Below are 25318 nucleotides of genomic sequence, written 5' to 3' on the forward strand. Positions count from 1 at the left end.
TAAAGGCAGATCTCAAAGTCGTCACAATGTATGTACACTGCCATAGATCTGTAAATTAATAGAGGTTTTTAGTATATTTTGTTACTTTTTGTAATTAAACTTTAGGTGTATATTTTAATAATACATTTTGCCTTTGGTGATTTAAATGTGTAAATTCGCAAATTCTGATTGACTGAATAAGAAATACCCAAATTTTCAGTGTAGTGACAGACTAGACTATAATGAGATGTTTTATATAGTATACTGCTTTGCTAGATATTGTCATAAGATGAAATGTCTTGATACTTTATTTTAATTGTTCAGAATGACTCTTTGTAGGATTGTTTAGTGAATGAAGATGGAGTTTTCACAGATGCTGCAGGTCCTGAACTTCAAAACAAAGCTGTTCTTGAAGAGGGAACAGATGCGGGTGAGTACTGTGTCTGTTGGTATCATAAATATGTATTTTCTGAAAAGCAGCCAGCAGTAACCTTTGCTGACAATTCTCTCATTTTGTACTTTCAACAGAAACAAGCTAAAATTATATTTTATTTATATTTTATTTTGCCACATGGTTTAAAATGGAGTTTGGTACTTTTTCATCTTTTGCTTTGAAGTTGCTCTACTTGTTTATTCAAATCAAGGCAGTCAACAGAGAGTGATGTTATTTTAGGACTATAGAGATAGTCATCAGCAGTGTTAGTTTTGTGGAAGGATGAAATCAACCTTGGGACTAGATGCTGACTGTGAATCAGACACTCTCACTCCGTTTGTAACCCTTATATCACTGAATACATATAGGATAGTTGATGTGTGAACAATTTTAGGGGTCCTCCAGTCTTGAGTTGTCTTTCTGCCTTTCTATAAATATGGATCCAAGGACCAGGTACTATGAAAACCTTTCTTTGCCCACACTAAGACTAAGGCTAATTAGATCTGGTGTATTAATTTTCTAGGGCTCCTGTCACAAATTACCATAAATTTGGTGGCTTAAAACAACAGAAACTTACTCTCTCACAGTTTTGGAAGCAAGAAGTCTGAAATCAAGGTGTTGGCCAGGCTCTGCTCCCTCTGAAAGCTCTATGGAAAAATTCATGTTTGCCTCTTCCTAGCTTCTGGTGGCTCCTGGTAATCCTTGGCATTCTTTGGTTTATAGCTGTATCACTCCAGTCTGCCTCTATTGTAACATGTCCTTCTTTGCTCTGTGTGTCTCTGTGTATCCTTTCTTCTTAGAAGGACACCAGGCATTGGAATTAGGGCCCACTCTAATCCAGTGTGACCTCATCTTAATTGCAAATTACATCTACAAAGACCCTATTTCCAAATAAGGTCACATTCACAAGTACTAGGATACTAGGGGCTAGGACTTGAACGTATCTTTTGGGGGGACAGAATTCAACCCAGTATACCTGGTTTCTTCTGGATTACCTGGAGACCATTTTAAGATTCATAGTATGAAAGATTGTGACTCTGAATTTGAGATGTAGAATTCTAGATGTATTCTGTCATCTTTGAAAAGAAGAGCCATGGGAATGGCATAATTTGGAGTCTGATTAAGGTTTTACAGTTTCTGCTTTTTTTGCCCAGAGATTCCCAGATTATGCCTTTGCTACCTGGTAGATGGCTACTATTGCTGTCACCTGTAGGCCCAGATTTAGTACTCCCTGGGAGTTTAGCGAGTTTTTAGGATTTTCATAGTGCTTTTTAATTGTGTCTAATGTAAATTGTTATTAATTGTTTTTTAAGTTATAAAGATGCTTCAGGCTGCAAAGAATTTGTTGAAAGAGGAAAAATTGGTACACAGCTATCCCTATGACTGGAGGACTAAGAAACCAGTAGTTATTCGTGCCAGCAAGCAGTGGTTTGTAAATATCACGGATATTAAGACTACAGCCAAGGTATAAAAGGCATCCTACTGTAAGGGCTGGGTTTATCATTCCCTCAGTATGAAAGGTTTACATGTGAGGTTGGGGTAGGGTTTTGGGAGTAGAAGGGATTAATGCTATTATTATTTGGTTTCATAAACTTGTAGAATTTTAGATCTGGAAGGACCTTGGGTTTCCATCCCTTCACTATACACATGTGGAAAATCATGCTTAAAGAGGTTAACTTGCTCTAATTTCTTGCCAAGTGTAGTGAAAATAGCATAGAATTAGGACTTGAGTTCAGCAAATTGTTGAACCTCTCAGAACCTCAGTTTCCACATCTATATAAAAGTGATAATAATGCCTACCTCACAAGATAAGTGAATAACAGTTCCCAGAACAGTGTCTGGCACATAATAGGCATTCAGCAAAACTCTTTTAAAACTCTTTGCTTCCTTAAAATTGAAATTGCAGTTCATTTGAAAAGCTATTTCTTTTGAGTTAACAAATACTTTATAACTGGCATTTTAAATATTAATATATATTTGAGCTCTTTCATTCAATACATGTATGTATCTGTGTGTGTGTATCTCATGAACAACTTGATTCTATTAAATGAAAGAGCTCAAATATATATTTGGTAACCAGGCTGAGTATACAGATATTTTGCTTTACAGCTTGCACGTAACATTGCTATTATTAGTTGGTTCATTTGTTGACCTGGCAATTTGGGGTCCATGCCAAAGCTATGCAAGCAATTTACACTTTCTACATTCATGTAGAGTGGACAGCTGTGCTGTGGACCGTTTCTTTGTTTTGTTCTGTTTTTTACATTTCTGTGAAGCCTGTTTTTCTCCTGTAAATGTTATAATTTGTAACTTTCAGCTCTGCACGGATTTTTGTTGCAGAACATCTGAGTCTGATGCTGATGCAATACGCTGAAGCCAAATTTTTTTTTTAACTTCTTTATAGAAAATTTTCAGTTGTTCCTCGCAGAAATAGAGAGAATAATGTACTGCCATGTTTCCATCACCCAACTTCAACAGTAATCACCTTTTTGCCAATTTTACTTTTATCTGCATCCCTACCCATTATCTACACTTCCTACCCATTGGTTTATTTTAAAGCAACTTTTAGGCATTATGTTTTCCATAAATATTTCATCATGTATATCTGACATTTAAAATTAAAACATAATTTTAATGCCATTTTTACCACCTTAAAAAAATAATAGTTATTCCTTAACAAAATCAAATATCAAGTCAGTATCACGTTTCAATTTTTAATCAAAATAAATTGCGAATGTTGCCATTCTACCAGTAGGTGGTGCTACAAAGGGCTTTGGGGGAGGGGATTTCTGGTGGTTCAGGTAAGCGAGGAAACTGTTTAAACATGCTCTAAAAATGTAAAAATGCTTTTATTGATGGGTAGAGAGACTTTCTTTGAGACTTTTTAAAATGAAGTTATATTTTCACTTACGGATATTTTTAAACATTTTTGCTATATAATTCTTTTCTTGGTAATTAACAAATGAAAGCAAATGCTAGTAGTTTACAACTTTTTGGGGGGGGAGGTGGAGGGAAGGAGAGTTCTTGAGAGACAGCAAGTAAATAGGAAGTAACTTATTTTGAGAAAGTGTTTTCTATGTTGTAAACCATACTATGTAAAATTAGGTTATATTGCAGTCCTTGTTTGTCCACCTAAGATGGTAGCTTATTTCGTAAGCATTTAAAAAAGAATTATTGAAATCAAGTTTGAATTGATTTTAACTGTAGTTTAATAAAGTATAATACTTCTACTAAACCTGTTATTACCAGTTTTGATCTAGGGTGCTTGGAATTTGGTATAAAATTTCTTGTCACATCCTCCAAAGGTGAAGTCTGCTCTGGATGTTATTTATTAGATCCTTTGTGGCCCTATTTTAACATTGTCTCTTTTGCTCTGAAATCTATGGTTTTTTTAGATTAGTTTCTTTTTGGTGGGGGGAGGGGGCATGTAAATGACTATAAACCTCTAAAATAAAGAACTGTATTAGCATAAATAGTGGCAGTTCTAGAAAATTTGTTCTGCTTTCTCTCACTGGACTTGATTTGTGAATCAATTGCAGGAATTGTTAAAAAAAGTGAAGTTTATTCCTGGATCAGCACTGAATGCCATGGTTGAAATGATGGACAGGCGGCCATATTGGTGTATATCAAGGCAGAGAGTTTGGGGTGTTCCAATTCCTGTGTTTCATCATAAGACAAAAGATGAATTCTTGATCAACAGGTAGAACTCTTTCTAAAATTTTCAACATTTTAAAGTGAGTTGTATTTTCTTCAAAAATGGAAAAATAGTGGACTATTGAAAACTCTTGATACATGTTAAATAAAATATTCTAAAATAGCTATCTTTTTTGAGGGGAGTAAAATATAAATTTCAGAAAGATCCTTTCAGATGGGTGAAGTTTTAACAAACACTAGATTATTTTTTCAGTATTGATACGTAGAAGCAAAGACTGCGAATATTTTCCTGTGAGAATTCATTATCCCTGACTGTGCCCTGTGCTGGGGTAAGGTGTCAGGAGCCCAGAGATAAGCAGTGTTGAGTGGTAGAGCCCAGTATGTGATTTTTCTTCAGGAATTAGTGTCAGTCTTTCACTTTGAGTGAAATGACTCATCTCAGTAGAAATGGCATTAGGTAATTGTATAGGTAATTTAAAATTTAAGAAACTATAATATAGTTGAATGCACATAATTAACTCTAGTGGTGATTACATTTCTAGTTATTTCTTCTTTTTTCCTTAATTTTTTTTTTTAATTTGGAAAGATAATACATGAACCTAGTAAACAATTCAGAGTAGAAAAGCTTATACAGTAAAAAGAAGATTGTTTTCTTTAATCATATACTAGACCCTTTTTTGAGGCAGTAAACAAGACTGACATGGGCCCTGCTCTTGATGAGGTGATAATCTAGCTAGTTTATCTTCTAGTAAATTAAGGTGGCTCTCAGTATTGTTGCTATTATTAACAGATGTGGAAAGGGGAATATTAATCATTTCTTTTGCAAATACATCCTGGGTTTTCATTTTTTTGGAGTAATTTTCTTTTGGATGTTTTACTAAGTTATTCTAGAACATGAACAAAGAGTTTGACTGCGTTTTGGTAAGTATTTTCACATTTCATCAGTTGAGGATTCATGGAGGCCAGCAAGTAATGGAGAATTCAAGTAATGGAGAGTTGACAGAGTTGAATGTCCTACCTTGGGGTTCATCATCATTTTCGTAAAAAGGTTCTGCTTTTCATTGTCAACATTATTAGTATTTCTTTAGGTGGTACTTTTGTGAATGTATGTATTTTAGGGTTTTTTTATATTGTTGACTACAGTGTTTTTTTGTTTTTTTTTAAATTACCTTTAGCCAGTTTTAGGTAGTTCTTAGTATCCTTGGTGTGAAGGTTCCTTTTCACTTTGAAATATTCCTTGTATCACTGCTTCATGGGTAATCCGACACCTTATGGCAACGTGGTTCAGAGGGAAGAACTAAAGGCTCTGCCTTGAACAAATATTGAACCCTAAAACAGCTCATTTGCTTCAGTTATAAAGGATATGGCATTTGAGTAGGGCCTGGAGGATTAGGTAGGAAGTGGGGGAAAGTAGTGGGATTAGGAGCTGAGGACCCAGAGTGGGGAAAATACAGCATGTATATAGGAACCATAATGGGGCTGCAGGTTGTGTGAGGGGATCAGAAAGATAAACACCTAAGAAAGATTGATTGGGGCAAATTGAAGTGAGTTTTGAATACCAGGCTAAGGAATTTAAACTTTTAAGTAGGCATGAAGAGTCACGGTATGTTTTAGGAAAAGAAACTAGAGGTTAGAGACCAGGAGGTGATTTTAAGGCTATTGCAATATTATTACAACTTGGAGCTAAGACTCTTTGGCCTAAATATTATTGCATATGTTGTTCTTAAAATTTAGAGCTTGATCACATAAAAACTAATATCTTATTTCCCCTACTAAGAATTAAAGTTGAGATAAGTTTACACAAGAATTGCTTAAAATTCCACACTGGAGAGTTTTCTTTTAAGGAAACCTTTATAAGACACTGCCATTGTTCCTCATTCTTTTCCATATTTAGAGAGCAAGATTTTTAGGGTGTTTCCTTGCAGTGATTCAAGTGGACCAGTGTACGTATTAGTAAGTAGAGCAAGCTGGTTTATTTGACCATTATTTAATCACTACAGTAAAATGGTACATAGATAGATTGGTCGGTGACCTAGGTGAAATAAATGTGAGCTTTGTCAGAAAAATACAAGCAGATTTTCTTTAGGTATCATTTATGTTTTATTTACAGTCAATACATTTACATGGTATGTAACAGATTCTTTTCTGTGCATCTGCCGTTGTGTTGCTTGCGTGGTATAGTTGATTTCTGATTCTGAAGTCGCAGAGATATACAGAATATTGGCCTACAGAAATGACAGACAAACAACCATACTGTCTGTCAATTCATAGGTCATTTTCCTGTACACCATTTCTGAATAATGACTCTAATCCTCTTCCATTTTTGGTCCTTTAAGTGACATAACAGTTAATTTTTAAAAATGGATGTTAATTCTTAATTATTTGTCAATTTTTAAAGACTGCATGAAAGGCTGTCTTTTTTTTCCTCCTTAATCAAATGAGAATCAAGTGACCATAATTTTTGTCTTCCTTGAATACGCCTCTACATTGAAGTGAGTTGGTAGCCATCAAAAGTAACAGCATCTCCACTGGAAATTGCTGCACAGTCCACATGGAGTTGCTGTTACAGTTGATGACCCCATTAAGCAGATCAGAAGGTTCCTTCTGCTTTTCTTGATGAAAATCTATAAATTCTCTCTTAAGGATACTGGTTTCACAGAAGAAAATCTTGATTGATTCATGTTCTGAATAAGCTGAGAGATTGGTAGATTTGAAACTCTGATGTTTAATTTTGATTTGAATTAATGTTCTCATTTGCACTTTATATTCAAATTTGTATTTTCTCAAGAAATAATTCCATTTTTGACTTTAACATCATTGATCATTTTTCTTAATCTGTAATATAATGCCTTTATAATTTAGGTGGAAATCTATTACTAATTAATAAAGACAAATACTTTTTAGCATAAAAAAGATAAAATGTAGAAACATTTGCTACCTAGGAAGGAAGAGAGGTTGTTAGTTAAATTTCTTTCATTTCAGACCATTTAATCAATTTAAGAGTATTAATGCAATAGTTAACATGCATTTAGGAAACTTAGCCCCTGATTTCTGGAAATTGTGAGAAATTCACTAGAAGCAGGCAAGGAATTTCAAGTTTGGGTGTTAGCTTTAGCTACCTCAAATTTTTGCTTATGTTAATAATAATGACTTTTTGGTGAAAAAGTTTGATAACGTTCATCAAATTAAAATTTCTCCAAAATTGTTTCCTGTCATCTTCAAAACATAAGTATAGAATTAAATTAAAAATAGAGCTCCCCCAAATTTCATTGTGTTCTAGAATTAAACTTAGTAAATAAATATGAAACATTTAGCCTCTTACCTCATTCTTACTCCAGTAACTTCCAGAAGAAAAGTATATTATAGTCCTTAATATTTTTGCTTTTATAAAGACAAAATACAGGAAAATGAAATGACAGCAACAATTTGTTCATTACCTAGCAATCTTAATGCTGTTTAATTTCTGGTAACACGTTAAATAAGCTTCAGCCCAGTTGATAGCGAAGTTTAGAATGATTGGTTGGTGTTATAGTGGCTGGTACTACCTAGCGGATTTTCACGGATTGAAACCTAAGAAGGGACACATAATGCATGTGTTTAGATAAGGCCGTTGCGTAAAGTACAAAGTTTTATGATGGATTTACTGCTTTATGAAATACAGTATTAAGATGGAAGCATAGAGATTATGTAGTGATAAGTGGTTTCACCCACTTTTATCAACAGTAATTTATACGATCTTTAGGTTATAAGTTAACTGTGTGTTTGTGTTAAGTATAGGGTATTATTAACAAAGGGGGGAATTCTTACATTTCAAAAGACAAATTTTGACTACTTCTTGGGTTTTTTTGGGAAGAATATTTAATATCACTAGAAATGCCCATAAAATTGTCTTAAAACTTTTTAAAGCACCATCTCGGTTTTGTAATAAAAAATTACACTTCTAAGTATTTATCCGAAGGAAACAAAAGGACTAACGTCTCTTGTACAAAGATATATATCTATATCTATATTTATATCTATATATATATATATCTATATCTGTAAGGATGTCTAATACAATTGTTTATAAAGAAACGTAATGATATGAAAAAGAAGAAATAAAGTCAATTCTGGAAGAATGAATAGGTAGCCATTAAAAATGGTAGCTTAGCTCTTAATGGTTGCCTAGTTCCTTGTGTATGAAAATCAAATAAATGTAGCCCATCCTGACATTTGGCTGTTTCTAAGTTTTTGCTACAGTGCTATAATGAGTATCTTTTGAGCACTTGTGCAGCATTTACTTGTATTTTTTATCGAAATTATCTTTTCAGATTTTGTTTGAATGTAAAATTTATCTTTATTTTGCAATCTACTATAGTTACCTCAAGTTTGGAGGTTATATGTGTTTATTTTTATTGCAAATTTTGTTTTTGAAACTCTGCCACAATATTTTTAGGATCATTCAGACCACCAGAGGACAAGTCAGAAGAAAGTTTTCACTTAGTGATACCAATTCCGTGCACTCAAATTTTGATTTGTTTGGATTGTGGGAATGTTTTTGTCTTTGAAATCTGCATTCTTATTTGTCATCAATTTTATTCAGTTTTTATACTCTAACTCAGAGTTGTCTTTATTTTCCTGTTTTTAAAAACTTAAGTAATATAGTTGTCTAAGATCTCAAAATAGAATTAAGTTACAGAAGATAATGCCCATTAAAGTACATTTAGTACATCATATTTTTATATTTCATGATAAAAAGGAAGGAAGCAAGTCTTACTCTAAATATTAGTAGGAATTGGTCTATTAATGAAGCAGAGCTTCTTCTCTCCCCTCTTTAAAATGTTTCATACTTCTGTTCGATACACTGGAAAAAACATTTTTTGGGGGTCCAAATTCATCTGTATATGTCAGAAGGGACACAAAAATAATGAGTCATACTTTTAGTAGTATGTAGTTTTATTTATGACAGCCTTTTTGAAACTAGATTTTTAAAAGCTACTACAGGATTATTTTCATTGGTGTAGATAACATTGTATGGTTATGCCATTTTTAGTAAGTATTATTAGGTAAACTAAAAGAAAAACAAAACCAAACTTTCCTCCTCACTGAAATAAGAGACCTTTATGAGTTAAAAAGTATATTTGCAAATAAGGTTTATATAATACAAGATTAAATTTCTTCTCATATTGAAATATTATATTGTTTATCTAAGTGAACTACCTATATCTTTATAAGAAAATGTAGCAATTAAAACTTCAACTTTAGTTAGACTAGAGCTGGTTGACTAAACTTGGTAGGATTTTATAGTTGCCTTAATAACATGCCAGCTGCAAAATTGGAATCTTTCTTTGCTGTCAGGTATTTTTAGTTACAGACTCTCTAAGATACTTGAATATAGTTAAGTAATACTTAAAATATAATTCTGAAACTTCATTGAATTTATCTGCTATTTAGCGATATGAAAAAGAACTTAGTTTCATTAGAGTTGAATCAGACGTTCTGAAACGGATATGTAAGTATCATCTACAGATGTTAAGGTTACTGACTACAATGTTAGGACTTTTTTTTTTTTGATTTATTTATTTAGTTAGTTATTTTTGGCTGTGTTGGGTCTTTGTTTCTGTGTGAGGGCTTTCTCTAGTTGTGGCAAGCGGGGGCCACTCTTCATCGCGGTGCGCGGGCCTCTCACTATCGCGGCCTCTCTTGTTGCGGAGCACAGGCTCCAGACGCGCAGGCTCAGTAGTTGTGGCTCATGGGCCTAGTTGCTCCGCAGCATGTGGGATCTTCCCAGACCAAGGCTTGAACCCGTGTCCCCTGCATTAGCAGGCAGATTCTCAACCACTGCGCCACCAGGGAAGCCCAGGGGTTTTTTAAGAATAAAATTTTTCACATAGCCTTTCTTCTCCCAGCTTTTCCGAATGTTCATAGAAACTGAAGCTCAGAAAAAAAACATGATGTATTCCTGTCAGTATCTACTAAGTCGCAGATAGCCTCTGGTCTTTGGACTTGGTGCCCGCTCTGTCAGCACAGTAATCTCCTGAGACTCCCTGCTGCCCTGACTTGGTCTCTGGTTCACGCTTTCATTACTCATGGGTAATAAGAGTCTTTGCCTTTGCTTAGCAAACCCCAGAGAAGGGGAGTGTGAGTTCACAGATACAGTGTTGTCTTCATAAATGAGTTAGAAAGGCTGAATGGAGAAGTAAAAGCAGAATCGAGCCATGAGTTAGGAGAGACAGTTTCGAGGCCTGGCTTTTAATTGTGTTACTTGCTTCTTAGGCTCATGATTTAAGGAACCCCAAGGCACAGAACAGTTTATCTGTCAGTTTAGCTATAAGTATGTTTTTTTATGAATCCAATTAGAGAGTGCTTGTAAAGTCCTTTTAAAAGTATACACATAAATGTGTATATATAATTTGTGGTATACACATAAATGCTTTTATTTTGATTAATAATAATATTAATCCTAACATCTCTACCTTGTTTTCTAAATTAATATGAAATTTGAATGATTTTCCTTTATGTTTGTATTTTTTTATCTGTTTATTTCCAGCACATTTAAAGGTGCTTCACTGTTTTATTTTACTGTTTACCTAAAATTACAATCTAATGATAACATTGTAAAGATAGAAAGGCAGAATGAGGGGACTTCCCTGGCAGTCCAGTGGTTAAGACTCTGAGCTTCCAATGCAGGGGGCACTGGTTCAGTCCCTGGTCAGGGAACTAAGATCCCACATGCCGCATGAAGCGGCCAAAAAAAAAAAAGAAGGGCAAAATGAAAATGACACTCATATTTAGAATCTTTTTTAATGAAAATTTCATAATTGGTATGATATATGTGTGTAAATGTACTTTGCTAGTATCTCTCTTTTTTAGTTCTAAGAGTAATAGCATTAGGTTTATTCAGATTTTCTATTATAGTATATTCATATTTTCTTAACTGATAAAATGTTCTGTGCAAACTATTAAAATAGTAATATGTAACTAAATATTGTCATATAACTAGGTTGTTATTGCACAAAGTTTTTATGGTCTCAGGTCACAAAAGTTTATCTTTATTGTTAAAGTCCATCTGAAATGTGTGACTGTATTAGAAATATGGACTTGTGCCCATTTAAACATTCTTATTATTCATAATTTCTACAGAATAGATGTGGTAACATTATACTTTTTCATTCTGTCCTTCGTAGTATAATCAACTTAGGTATTTTGGATATCAGTTTGTAGAGCATATTTAATTTATAATGCCCATTTGATTTTTGCTTCCCACAACAGTTTTTCATAAACACTTCATTTTATCTGAATTATCAGACCCAGAGAGGTTCAGTGATTTGCCATACACAGTCATGATTAATAAGAAGCAGATCCAGATTAAGAACTTAGAACTTTTTCCTATCCACTCCTCCTTCCATTTCCATCGACTCTCATAGACCTACATTTTTAGTTACTTGCATTAATGGAGTGTGGTAGAAAAGAGGATAATTGAAAAGTTGGCTTTAGTATACGTACTTTAATCTCTAAATATTAATATGGATATGTGTTTTGGTAACTGGTTAACAAAATTAACTGTCTTAAGTTTCCTGACTTCAAAGAATCAGTTTATGGGACTTCCTGGCAGTCCAGTGGTTAAGACTCTGTGCTCCCAATGCAGGACACATGGGTTTGATCTCTGGTCGGGGAACTAAGATCCTACATGCTGCGTGGCAAGGCCAAAAAAACCCCAAAAGAATCAGTTTAAATAATAGCTAATGCTTATATAATACCTATTAATATGTGCCAGACACTGTTCTAGGCATTTTACATATAAGCTCAATTCATGTCCATAATAACTCTATTAATGATACTGTTATATAATATGCATTTTTGCAAACCAAGGTACAGAAACGTTGAGTGCTTTGCCTAGGGTCACATAGCTAGTAAGTTACAGAGCCAGGAATTAAATGAAAGCTGTCTGGCTCTGGGGTCCATGTTCTTTTTTTTTTTTTTTTTTTTTAATTTATTTTATTGAAGTATAGTTGATTTACAATGTTGTGTTAATTTCTACTGAACAGCAGAGTGATTCAGTGTATCACACTGAATTCTTTTTCATATTCTTTTCCATTATGGTTTGTCACAGGATATTGAATATAGTTCCCTGTGCTATACAGTAGGACCTTGTTGTTTATCCATTCTATATGTAATAGTTTGCATCTGCTAATCCCAAACTCCTAATCCATCCCCCCTCTCCCCTTTGGCAACCACAAGTCTGTTCTCTATGAGTGTGTTTCTGTTTCGTAGGTAAATTCATTTGTGTCATATTTTAGGTTCCACATATAAGTGGTATCGTGTGGTATTTGCCTTTCTCTGACTTACTTCACTTAGTATGATAATCTCTAGGTCCATCCATGTTGCTGCAAATGGCATTATTTTGTTCTTTTTTATGGCTGAGTAATATTCCATTGTGTATATGTACCATATCTTTATCCATTCATCTGTCACTTTTCGAATTATAGTTTTCTCTGTATATATGCCCAGTAGTAGATTACAGGATCATATAGCAACTCTACTTTTAGTTTTTTGAGGAACCTCCAAACTGTTTTCCATAGTAGCTGCACCAATTTACATTCCCATCAACAATGTAGGAGGATTCCCTTCTCTCCACACAGGGTCCATGTTCTTGACCAGTATATTCTGTGACTCAGTGGAAAGCAACTAGAGGAAGTTGTAATGTCAATAAAGCTGTGATAATAACTTAAAAGTATATTATTCCTGTGAGAAAATTTTGTATAAAATTTTCCCTGAGTTTAATTTTCAGACAATTTATAACTGTGTATTTTATCTTCCCAAAGATAATGGTCAATTTCAGTACTCATTTGATATGCATTTATTGGCTTTCTGTTGTGTGTTAGGCATGTGTTAAATTTTACTGGATCATCTCATTTAATTTGCAGTCATTCTGACGAAAGTATCTAGGATCATTAAAATGCAAGTTCCACTACAGTGGGAATCTTATCTGCCTTGTTAACTGTTGTATCTCCAGTGCCTAGAACAGCGTCCAAAACATTGGAGGTACTCAAATATTTTTGAACAAAAATTGTACAATTCTTCTTAACAGAAGGGACAGCCAAGACTTAGAGAAGTTTTAGTACTTGTGTGTGGTCATATATATAAAAAGTAGCAGAGTCAAGATATAAGCCTGGATATCTGTTAGCAAATATCAGATATCAAAATCTGTGCTCTGGTACAGCATTGCCTCTTATGCAGATGTATTTGGACTCAGTCCTGTAAGCAGTGAGGGGGCACTGCAAGTCTTTGAGAGGGGATTGGTGTGATAAAAGCAGTTTTAGGAATGCAACTCTCTCAAAGATGTGTCATATAAATTAAATTTCATGTGTCATGTAGAGGAATGAGCATAGGGGAAAAGTCAGACCATTGCATCAATCTAGTATTGACGCAGTGAGGTTGGACTAATATTCTTTTATTTACTCAAAGAATAAATTTGAGTATTATTTCAAGGTAGAAACTGACAGAATGTGTTGGCTTAATTTGAGCAGAAATTGGAGGAGGTAGATAATTAGCAGGTTTTGAATATAGGTACTTGGATAGAAAATAGATTGATAGAAACAGGGAAATCAGTAACTGAAATAGGGATATCAGGAGAAGTCTTTTTTTTTTCTTTTTCTTTTAAGGGCTCCATATGATCAATTTTATTTTATTTTATTGAATTTAAGATGACAGCAGGAACTAAGTAAGCAAGTAACTGAAGATAATACCACTAAATTTGGGGGAAAAGATAGGAAAAAATACCCTGCATATTGGGATACATATCCTGCAGATAGGGAAAAAAATACTATTGTTTCTTAAATTTAAAATATTAGGTATTAATCACAATAATTAAGTGAACAATTTTTCTTTGTTCCCCCTAAAATAGCCAAACTATTGAGCATATTATTAAACTAGTGGAAGAACATGGCAGTGACATCTGGTGGACTCTTCCCCCGGAGCAACTTCTTCCAAAAGAAGTCTTATCTCAGGTAAATTTCTATTCGTATTTAACAGCCTTTGTTATGTATTGCATGATTTAATGACAACACGAGATTCCCTGGGAGTTAAAAAGTAGTTATGTTATCATGTCAGGTTCATGAGTTTATTCATCATAAATGAGGAGCCAGTGCAGTTTGAGAGTAGACATTTGTATTTAGCTAGAGAAGCTGGGTATATGGTGTAGCAGTAGAGTGTGAGGGATATTTGCTGTCTCACTGAGGGCCAAGATCGATTTTAACTGCTTTGTTGGCTGAGCAGAGAGAGGCACTTGTGACTGTGAGAGAACAGTGCCTAACATTGGTGTATCAGGACTTTGTAGGACATGAATTCGAGTTAACTGATGGCATCACATATTGAAAAATCCAAATTGGAAGATCATTTCAAGAAATAAAAAGTTTATATTTCCATTAGTAAATGTGTAATTAAGTGGCCACAGTCACTTTTACATGCAAATGAAGCAGTTGTACCTAAGTGCAAAATACTTAAAAATGTCTGAAATTTCATTTTAAAATGTGAATTTAATGGTTGTAAGTATTTCATTTCCTTAAGACCTTTTTGGGTATTAATTGTAAATGTTGTGATGGCTGTGTAATTAAAATGTTTTTACATTATCTTACTAGGTTGGTGGTCCTGATGCTTTGGAGTATGTGCCTGGTCAGGATATTTTGGACATCTGGTTTGACAGTGGAACTTCATGGTCTTATGTTCTTCCAGGTAATTTAAAATAGTAGATTAAATACCAATCAAGCAGTTTTGAAAATAAATAAATGCTATCAGAAGAAATCTATAATCAAGAACTCTTTTTTTTTTATGCTTTATTTGGAAGTACATCTGCTATAATATAATTTTAGATCTGGAAGAGCTATTGGATCTTTTAATCATTTTTAATAAATGATGAAAAATCATTTAATCCAATGCTTTCTAAACTTTTTTTTTTTTTTGCCAATTGAAATTTTTATATAGAACCACAATACATAAGATTAATAAACATGGGAATTTTCTTCCTCCTCTCAGTCAGCTCATTCTCCTTGACCCCAAGGCACTCAGTTCTGTAAAACAAAGTTTGGAAATCACTGAATCACCCGATCATTTTTCAGAAGAGGAGATGAGATTGAATTAGGGTCCAATTAGGTGATGGTTACATAGCTTAGTGTCAGACTAGAACTCGGGTACCCTGCTTTCCGGTTCTCATTCGTCTGTACTCCGTTACCTTCTCACAGCTTTACCCCTCTCTGTGCAGACAGCTGACTAATTTCTGCTTTCTCACAGTTAGGGTAAGCTTTTGACTCAGTGGATACAAAGGGAGGCGAGATTGGGCAGGAATTAAGAAGGGAGTAGTAGCAGGCACACAGAGGACGTGTTTAGATGTGAGAAGATACCTTCAGGGATACTAAGTGAGAAGCTGGAAGTGAAATGAAGTAGAGCTTGTCCCCACTGTGAGGTTGAAGACCGGGATGAGGTGGCAGGGAAGCAACGGTGCATCACGTAGTTCCTCACATTGCTGCTGAGTGCCGGCTTTTACCCAGGAGATCCTGTTTGCTTTCTGGAGCAAAGGAATGTGGGAAAACAGCTTGCCTGTTCAGCTGACCATTGTTAAAGGGATGAAGAGGGATCGTGGTCAAGTTTTACCTGGGGTATGCTTCTGGTAGTAGGCCTCATTATTGAGAGGACAGCAATGTGATTCCTAGCAGGTAAATGCTAGGAATGTTCTAATTGGGCCTTTCTTTCAGCCTAGGAAATTTGAAAAGCAAAATACACAGAAATTCATGCTTACTCTGTATTATAGCTAAACTGTATATAAAAATTCATAATGATCTAATATAAGTTAACATATTAATATAATTTTTATAATATTGTATGCGGTAATTTTCAGAATTATTATTTCATACGTTTCTCCCACCGTACTCAAGAGAAAATATTGCCAGTTTAGGTACTTTGTTTTCCTAAATTATATTGAAAATGTCGGCAGATAACACTACAGAAGGTAGGTAGGTAGGTTAAAGAGTGTTATGTTATAAACAGGAAAGAGTTACCTCCTACCACATTTGGGGCAGCATCCTGAATTTCAAAATAGAATAAATATGCCATATGTGAAATAGTGCTTATAAAGTATATTTCAAAGTTCATCAGCTGCTTCAGCCTTGGTGAGAATTGCTGCTACTGGCATTGTTGCTTTTTTAATTTCTAAAGTGGTTTTATGTTACCAAGTGCAGCAAATGCAAATTATAACTGGAGCCATTGACTGTTAAACTGCATGAAAATTGTCATTAAAACCTATCTGTGCTGCTGTCGGTGGTGCAGATAGAGTTTAGTCCTACTATTTCAAATTTGTTCTTAACCAAATATTTGACAGTGACAGAAATAGTTTGTCAAATGAAATTAGTGGTAAAAATGCACCTAATCAGTAAATCATTTTTTCCTTCCATGTCATATATAGGTAATTAATTCAAAGAAAGAAAATCATTTTGCCATTTAAACATGTGTGTTGCATGCATAGGAGGGTGCCAGAACATAAGTAAACTATCTTCACAGATAATACACAAACCCCATTTTATTTTATTTTATTTTGGCCGCGCTGTGCGGCTTGTGGGTTCTTAGTTCCCCAGCCAGGGATTGAACCCGGGCCCCCGGCAGTGGAAGCGCTGAGTCCTAACCACTGGCCCACCAGGGAAGTCCCACAAACCCAATTTTAGACTGTAGTTTCTTCTTTTTCACTGAGATCTTATATTCCTCTTCCTCAAAAAAAAGTAAAGAATAAATAAAATAACAAAAATCTTATGAGATTGATCAGTAAGTTAGATTAATTGATTTATATTTCATCCTGTTTTCCTCCCTTTTCTTCTTTCATGATAAAAAATTTCAAAAGATAGGCAGAAAGAATGAGGTGGGAAGGAGTCCAGATACTAAGTGAATTCATAGTTCAAAAAACCATAATGCAAAGGTGATTTTCCTTTAAAAAAACAAAATGAGCAGTCACCTACTTTCCTGGGAAGGCTTACTGTACTTTTCATTCTCAGATGGCTTGTATCAAATCTAATATGAAATGATTCAGTGTCTGCATGTTTCCTTGAGAGTGTATTATTGCAAAGTAAAATCAGCTTGATTTTGAGCTTAATTTTAGATACCAGTCTTCATCAGTATCTACTAATGTTTAACGAGTTGAATTTGGTGATTACATAGCATACGTATCTAGTTTCACTTTTTGGTGAGAGATTTTATGGCAGTGAAAGAGATTTGGCTTCTGTTTTCACACCAGGTCAAGTACCTGGTGAGTTCTTTGTGAGTTTCACTGTGAGTGAGTTCAAGGTCAATAAAACTTAAGAAATTGAAACTTGAACACTTTCTGAAAGGGAATGGCATTTAAATGAATTATATTATATATAAGTAATAAGTCATATCCATATTTCTAAAACATTCCTTAAATGTTTACCAAAGACATTAATTATTGCACTGATTTAAAACTAATTAATATTTAAACTTTTTAAAAAACAGCTTTATTTTTTGGAAAAAATTTGTATAGACGATCTTATTTACAAAGCAGAAATAGAGACACAGACGACAAACTTATGGATACCAAAGGGGAAAGGGGGTGGTGGGATGAATTGGGAGATTGGGATTGACATATATACACTGTTGATGCTATGTATAAAATAGATAACTAATGAGAACCTACTGTATAGCACAGGGAACTCTACTTATTGCTCTGTGGTGACTTAAATGAGAAGGAAATCCAAAGAGGGGATATTTGTGTATGTATGGCTGATTCACTTTGCTGTACAGTATAAACTAACACAATATTGTAAAGCAACTATACTCCAATAAAAAGTTTTAAAAATAAAATAAAACTAATTAATGTTTGAAATTTTTTAGAAATAGTAAAGTAGAGAGAATCCATACCCCTTGTACCCCTTCCCCACAGCCTTCCCATTATTAGCATCCCACACCAGAGTGGTCTGTTTGTTACATTCGATGACCTCACGTTGACAAATCATTATCATCCAGGGTCCATAGTTTACATTAGAGTTCACTCTTGGTGATGTACATTCTGTGGGTTTTGACAAATATATAATGGCACATATCACACAGAATAGTTTTATGGCCCCCCAAATCTTCTGCTCCACCTTTTCATCCCTCCTTCCCTACTAACCCCTGGCAGCCACTGATCTTTTTACTGTCTCCATAATTTTGCCCTTTCCAGAATGTGGTATAGTTGGAGTCATACAGGATGTAGCCTTTTCACATTGGCTTCTTTTACTTAATAATATGTATTCAAGGTTCCTCCATGTCTTTTCATGGCTTGATAGCTCCTTACTTTTTAGTGCTGAACAATACTTCATTGTCTGGATGTACCACAGTTTATCCATTCACCTGGTGAAGCAATTAGTGTTTAAAAATATTTATTCTACATCATTTCTGATTCTTTTTAACAGAGAAATAACTTGAAGTAGAGAAAAGAGATCATTTTTTGAAACAGAAACTTAGATTTACAAATAAGTTTTTTTTAAAGTTACCCTTTTAAGGACATATACAGTACTAATAGCTTAATTTCAAAAATTAATGATTATTTTTAGCAATTATTTTTTGTTTAAATTATTTTTAAATGTATGTACATTAAACAGTAGTTTTGCCAAATGTTTGTGCTGGTTCTACAACCTGCCTTCTTAGTTCAATATAATAATCTTGCTCAAAATTCATCAATTCAGCAAAATTATACAAATTTAGTAATGAAATTGTACATTACTCAGTTTTTTGCTAATTCCTCTTTGATAGTAATTTTTTAGTAGTTGGTTTATTCTTTAAATTTTTACCATACCTAAATCACAATCCTAGAGGTATTGAACAGCTGTTTCCTCTAAACATGAATCTTCTACTTTTTTTTTTTTGGCTGCGCAGGCGACTTGTGGGATCTCAGTTTCCTGACTAGGGATTGAACCCGGGTCACAGGAGTGAAGGCCTAGAATCCTAACTACTAGGCCACCAGGGAATTCCTACAATTTTCATAAGAGCGAAAGTTATTGTAAAGAAATACTAACTTTTTACCACATGGTTAATCGCTACTTTTCCTGGAATATTAAGACACCAAACATACTATGCCTCCATAAGAAAGTTCTAAATTTTTCTTCCACTGAAAGATCTATGCAGGGGCTTCCCCGGCGGTCCAGTGGTTAAGACTCCGCACTTCCAATGCAAGGGGCGCAGGTTTGATCCCTGGTTGGGGAACTAAGATCCACATGCTGCCAAGAAAATATTAAAAAATAATGATAATAATAATAAAATTACCAAAAAATCTATGCAGGAAGGAAAAAGGATAAAAAATAGGCAGAAACAAAACGGGCACCGTTTCTCCCTCTTGTACACTGCTGGTGGAAGTGTAAATTGGCACAGACCTGCCAGAAGGGGTTTTCACATTATGCGTCAAAAGCTTTGAAGTAGTTTTCTGTCTTTTGACTGAGTGATTCCACTTACAGGAATCTATTCTGTAGAAGTAATCAGATCTGGATGAAAAATTATGTGTGAAGATATTCACTACAGTGTTATTTCAAATAGTAAATGACATTGACCAACAACCCAATGTCCATCTGTAGAAAAATGGCTAAAGTGATATGGCATACATTCATATGGTAGAATTATACGCCTCCATTAAGTCATGTTTTTGAACATTTTTTGAACATTAAATGGTCATGGGAAAGTATTATTTAAGGGCATGTTAAATTTTTAAAAGTGCGGAATACAAAGATGTAGGATATTTACTCATGTAAATATTGGTATGCATAGACAAAATAGTGGAAGGAAATATGCTGAAATAAAGTGATTATCTCTGGGCATCGGGAATATATGTGATTTTATTTTCTTGAACTTTACTGTTTTACAAGTTTCTTAAAGTGAGAATGTGCTTTTTGTTGTTAGAAAAAAAATTAAGCATTACTAAAAATAAACTTACTAGAACAGAAAATAGTCCCAATAATTCATTATATGAGGTGGTTAAATGATTCTACAGTATACCAGCACTTGAGTTTGACTGTGGTTCATATTACTTACCATCCAAGACTAAACTTCTCATCTTCACTTTGAAAGTTCCTGTAAACTTTATCTTTTCATTTCTTATTCAGTGCTTTGCTACTCCAAAACTTCCCCACCTCCGTCTTTTTCTTCTGGTTTCATACACCATCTTGATAGGCTCTTGTTTGCAGAAATTTTCTAGGGTTACACTTCCTTTTCCAGAATGATATTTTGCTCCTTACCCAATTCCAATAATTCAGCATATATGAGAATGAGAAAGACACCAAGACTTTACCCTTAATATGAATTAGTTGTTTCATTGTGCTATTATTAATGGCCTGATTTTATTAGGTACAACATGTGTTTCTAGGACAGAATCAGAGACCATGTATTTTAAAAGTAATTTAGTATACCTAATCACATTTTTGCAAGTATTCCTTCATATAAAACTGTTTGAAAAAATATACCAGGAAGACTCTTTCTTAATTCTCCATCAGCAACTATCAAGTGCCCTTTATGATGTATCTTAATAATAATTAACATTTACTGAGTATTTACTATGTCCTAAGCATGTTATATTACCTCTTTAATCTCTAGAACAACCTTATAAGGTAAGTAGATTTTGGTGTTTTCCTCATTTCAGTGAGGAAGAAATGGAAGCATGGAAAGGTTATGCTAAGGCCCCATGGGTAGTAAGTGCCACAACCAGGATTTGGACCCAGGCAGTCTGAATCTAGCCACTGTGCAGTCTTCAAATTGCTTTTATTCTGCATAGTGTAAGTCCTTAGGCAACAACCAGCTTTCTTAAAACTAAAAATTTTAGAGCTGGCAAAGATTTTAGAGATTATTTAAACCCCTTGTTTTTTTAGGTGTGTTAATCAAGGCTTGGAAGCAATGATTTCTCCAAGATGGCAGAACTTTAGTTTGATTTCATGATTATGGACTGTCATTTCACTAGGCCAGAAGTGGGTATTTTCTGAAGAAATGAAAAGGGATTGGGAACACTTCCTGCTATTTCATTTTCCACTCATTTCAGAGAAGGATTTCCCCTAGTATTCTGTTACTAATCTTCTCATTAATTATTGCTACATCCAAAATGTGGTCTCCAGTAGGAAGTTGACATTTTGGGTGGGATGGGGTTTAAGTACGGGTATTGTAAAAGTTTAAATGGTTACAGATCAGTAGAGGAAGAAGGAAAGTAGGATATAGATGTAATATTCTAGATGTTGAGGCTAAAATTTTTGTTCTCATTGCATAGGCATTTATCATTTTATATTATCCTAGGCTTTCCTAACTGCATAGACTAGGCTAACCTGTGTTTTCACCCTGATAACAACATAGTTATTTCTTGTTTAACAGAAAATCTACCCTATTGGCTGTCATCTCCAAGAGGGCAGACACCACAGTACCTGCTAGGTGCTTGATAATGGTAGTCGAATTTAACTAATTTAATGTTTGATTACATTATTTCAGTTTTGTCTCCCACATTCACCCAGATACTCTTTGTCACATAAGGATTACAACACTGAATCCTCAATGTTAGGACATGAGAGCAAATCACCATCATTTTACAAATAAAAAGGGATTGCTGGGGTTTCTTAGAGTTCTGAGTTTAGGTTTAAAATATGGAAGTAATCTTCCCCAAAGACCTCATGCTCCTTTTTTTGAAAACCATTTTTATTCTGAAAAGTCACAGAATAGTATAAAGAAGTACATACCTTCACCTAGATTTTCCATAGTCAGCATTTTGCCACATTTGCTTTATATATGTTTTTTCTATATGGATATATAAACAAACTTCTTTCTGTACAATTTAAAGGTAAGTTGCAGACTTGATGCTCTTTCATCCCGAAATATTTCAGTGTGTATTTCTTAAAAACATGGACAGTCTCTTGTATAACCAATATGAACATCAAAATCAGGAAATTAGCACTGATTCCATACTGTTACCTATCTATATAGATCTTACTCCAATTTCACCCAGTAATGTCCTATATGGGAAAAGAAAAAAATAAATAAAAAGGGGCCTAGACCCAATCTAGGATCTCATGTGACATTTAGTTATCTCTTTAGTCTCCTCATTTTGTCCTTGTCTTTCATAAGCTTGACATTCATGAAGGTACAGGTGGTTTATTTTGTAGAAGATAGTATCTCAGTTTGGGTTTCTTTGATGTGTTCTCATGATTGGATTTAGATTGTGCATTTTTGGCAGGAATATCACAGAAGTGATACTGTGTCCTTTTCAGTGCGTCATGTCAGAAGTCACATGATGTCTTTTGCTGGAGATGTTTAACTTTGATCACTCGGTTAAGGTGATGCCTGCCCATTTTCTCTTGCAGAGTTACTCCTCCCCCACCCCCATCTCCCCATCATAATTGTTGTTATACGTACAGTTGACCCTTGAACAATGTTGGTAGGGGCACCAACCCTCCATGCAGTCCAAGTCTAACTTCATAGTTGGCCCTCCGTATTCGTGGTTCCACATTCATGGATTCAGCCAACAGCAGATCATGTAGTACTATAGCATGTATTTAGTTAAAATATTCTGGGTATAAGTGGGCACTCACATTTCAAACCTGTGTTGTTCAAGGGTCAACTGTATCTTGTAGAGAGATACTTTAAGACTGTGGAAATATCCTGTTTTCTCACCAGATTTTCACCTAGTATTTAAGCGTCCTTGATGATTTTTGACTGAAATGATCATTACTTATGATGTTTGCCAAATGGTCCCGTATTTCGGATTTTTAACTCTTGAATTAACTGTTGTTATGTGTTGAATGCTAAAGTAGCTCTCAAGCTTGCGTACATATATGTCCTAACGAATTTGAGGCTCAATTATTTGTATGGCATTTTTTTTTTCCTTTGCCATGTTTTTTTTAAAGACATTTTTTTAAGAGCAGTTTCAGGTTCACAGCAAAATGAAGAGGAAGGTGCGGAGATCTCCCTGTACCCTCTGCCCTCACACAGGCAGTCTTCCCTGTTATCAAGGTCCCCCACCAGAGTGGTACATTTGTTACCATGGATGGACCTACCTTGACACATCATCATCATCCAAAGTAGATAGTCTACATTAGGGTTTACTCTTTGGACAGAGGTATAATGACATGTATCCATCATTATAGCATCATTCAGAGTATTTTCACTGCCCTAAACATCCTCTGCGCTCTGCCTGCTCATTCCTCCCCCTGCCCGCCACCAACCTCGTGCCTCAGCCCCTGGCTCGTAGGGCTTTTTTATGCTTTGCCCATCTTTTGACTCAGTTGTTGTCAAATTAGAAGTTAATAACTTGCCCTTTATAAGACATTCTTTCCTAATTTGTTTAATATCTTGGTTAAGGGCATACGCTCCGTGGCCAGATGGTCTACATTTAGACTCCATGTCTACTGCTTATTGTCTGCATAACCTTGGGCAAGTTATAAAATCTCTCAGTGTCTCACTTTCCTCATCGGTAAAATGGGGATAATAATATTATCTACCTTCTAGAGTTACTATGAGAATTAAATGACTTAACATATAAAGTTATTAGATACTCAGCAAATAATTGTTGAATTAATAAAATAGTTTATTTTCATAAAAGATTTAACTGGAAATATTGATATTGGTAGTTAATACGAATCGATCCCTAATTTAGATAATATTTTAGTTATCTGTGGTTTGGGAGATCATACTCCAAGGTTTATTTTCTTTACCTTGATTAATAAATTGGCAGTGAGGGTAACAGCCCAAGTGAATGCAACCTAGCCATTGGGTATAGCATGACACAAGAAATAAGTAACATGATTACTTTTAATATTTTAATACCTTGATAAATATTCATTTCCATTTTCCTATTTAATTAACTTAAATTTGTTTTTTCATATTTATTTTTGAGGTACTGACCAAAGAGCAGATTTGTACTTGGAAGGAAAAGACCAGCTTGGGGGTTGGTTTCAGTCTTCCTTATTAACAAGTGTGGCAGCAAGGAATAAATCACCTTTTAAGTAAGTATTACACCTGAGCTAAACAAGTCGGCACACGGTTGAGTATTTCTACTGAATACTCGCCAGTGTGTGAAGCACTGAGCTGAATAATATATATATGATAAAACACTGCCCTTAATTAGCTTACAGTCTGCAGTCTCAGGAGAGAAATAGGTGTGAAGTAAAAAAAAAAAAAAAAAAAAAAAACAGACAAAAACGGAGACAGCAATACAGAGAAGTCTTGTCACTCTGATACAGATCATAATTCCTAGAAGAGGTAAAACCGGCATTGACTGGAGTAGTGGAGAAACCCACACGGATGGATGTGGAGAAGGATATTCTAGCTTGACTGAGGACAGCCTCAGTCAGATATCCTTACATTTGTAATTTCCACAAGTGGCTAATGGATGGAAATATTTCTTCAGTGAATTTTATTAAATTAGGGATTCTTATTTAGCTACAGAGAATAGCTTTTCCTTATTCAAATATGTGAATAGAGGTTCTAAGCAGAAAGATTCTTAAATAGCTTAAGATTTTTGCTATCTTACAATGAAAACCCATCTCACAATTTGCATGTTTTATGTTTCTTGTATAAACATGCTTTTAAAAGTCAATAGAACAGCAGATATATTTCTCTCAAATTGTCCTTTTGAAGATAATTTTGTGGTGATAATTTTTTTTTTAAGACATACTTTTTCCTGGTTAGTTTTAATGATCAAAATCAGTACATAATAGATGCTCAGGAGATAACTGTTTAGTGAATGTAAACATAAAAATTTTTTTGTGTATAAGTAGAGAGCTTACTATTTAACTATCAGGATAAATAAGTAGCTGAGAATCAGACTTTGAAGAAAAGTTTTCATACATAATTTGTCAAGAAAAATGATTTTTATGTCAAACTAAGTTACTCTTTTTAAGCTGTGAGTCATCTTCAAAAAGACCATCACCATTGTGTTCATTATTATAATAGCTAATTTGTCTTCTTAGGACAGTGGTTGTTCATGGATTTACCCTTGGAGAAAAGGGAGAAAAGATGTCCAAGTCTCTCGGGAATGTCATTGATCCTGATGTTGTCATCAATGGAGGACAAGTAGGTGGTTCCCTAAAAATTCATTTTATTTTTGTTTTAAGGCTGTGTTGGCAGCCAGAACCCTTAATATAGTTACTTCAATGTAAAAAAAACCACACCTCACAAAACTATCTTTTATACTAATAGCAAATGCTTTACCATGTTTTAAATCTAGACTCTTAAATGATACGTGATTTTTTTTTTTTTGAAAAAGGGAAGGGTTGG

General features: G+C 34.5%; 1 protein-coding gene across 1 annotated transcript in view; it reads left to right on the forward strand.

Annotated features, from left to right (window-relative positions):
* Positions 1 to 25318, forward strand: part of IARS2 (isoleucyl-tRNA synthetase 2, mitochondrial) — a 76298-nt gene that overhangs the window by 42104 nt on the left and 8876 nt on the right. The window contains exons 10-16 of the mRNA XM_061187310.1: positions 319 to 409; positions 1726 to 1877; positions 3952 to 4112; positions 13953 to 14055; positions 14686 to 14779; positions 23937 to 24045; positions 25012 to 25114. Coding sequence (XP_061043293.1) covers positions 319 to 409; positions 1726 to 1877; positions 3952 to 4112; positions 13953 to 14055; positions 14686 to 14779; positions 23937 to 24045; positions 25012 to 25114 — 813 coding nt within the window. The remainder of the gene's footprint in view (positions 1 to 318; positions 410 to 1725; positions 1878 to 3951; positions 4113 to 13952; positions 14056 to 14685; positions 14780 to 23936; positions 24046 to 25011; positions 25115 to 25318) is intronic.

Source organism: Eubalaena glacialis, chromosome 3 (genome assembly GCF_028564815.1).
Source record: "Eubalaena glacialis isolate mEubGla1 chromosome 3, mEubGla1.1.hap2.+ XY, whole genome shotgun sequence".
In the NCBI taxonomy this organism is placed as follows: Eukaryota; Metazoa; Chordata; class Mammalia; order Artiodactyla; family Balaenidae; genus Eubalaena; species Eubalaena glacialis.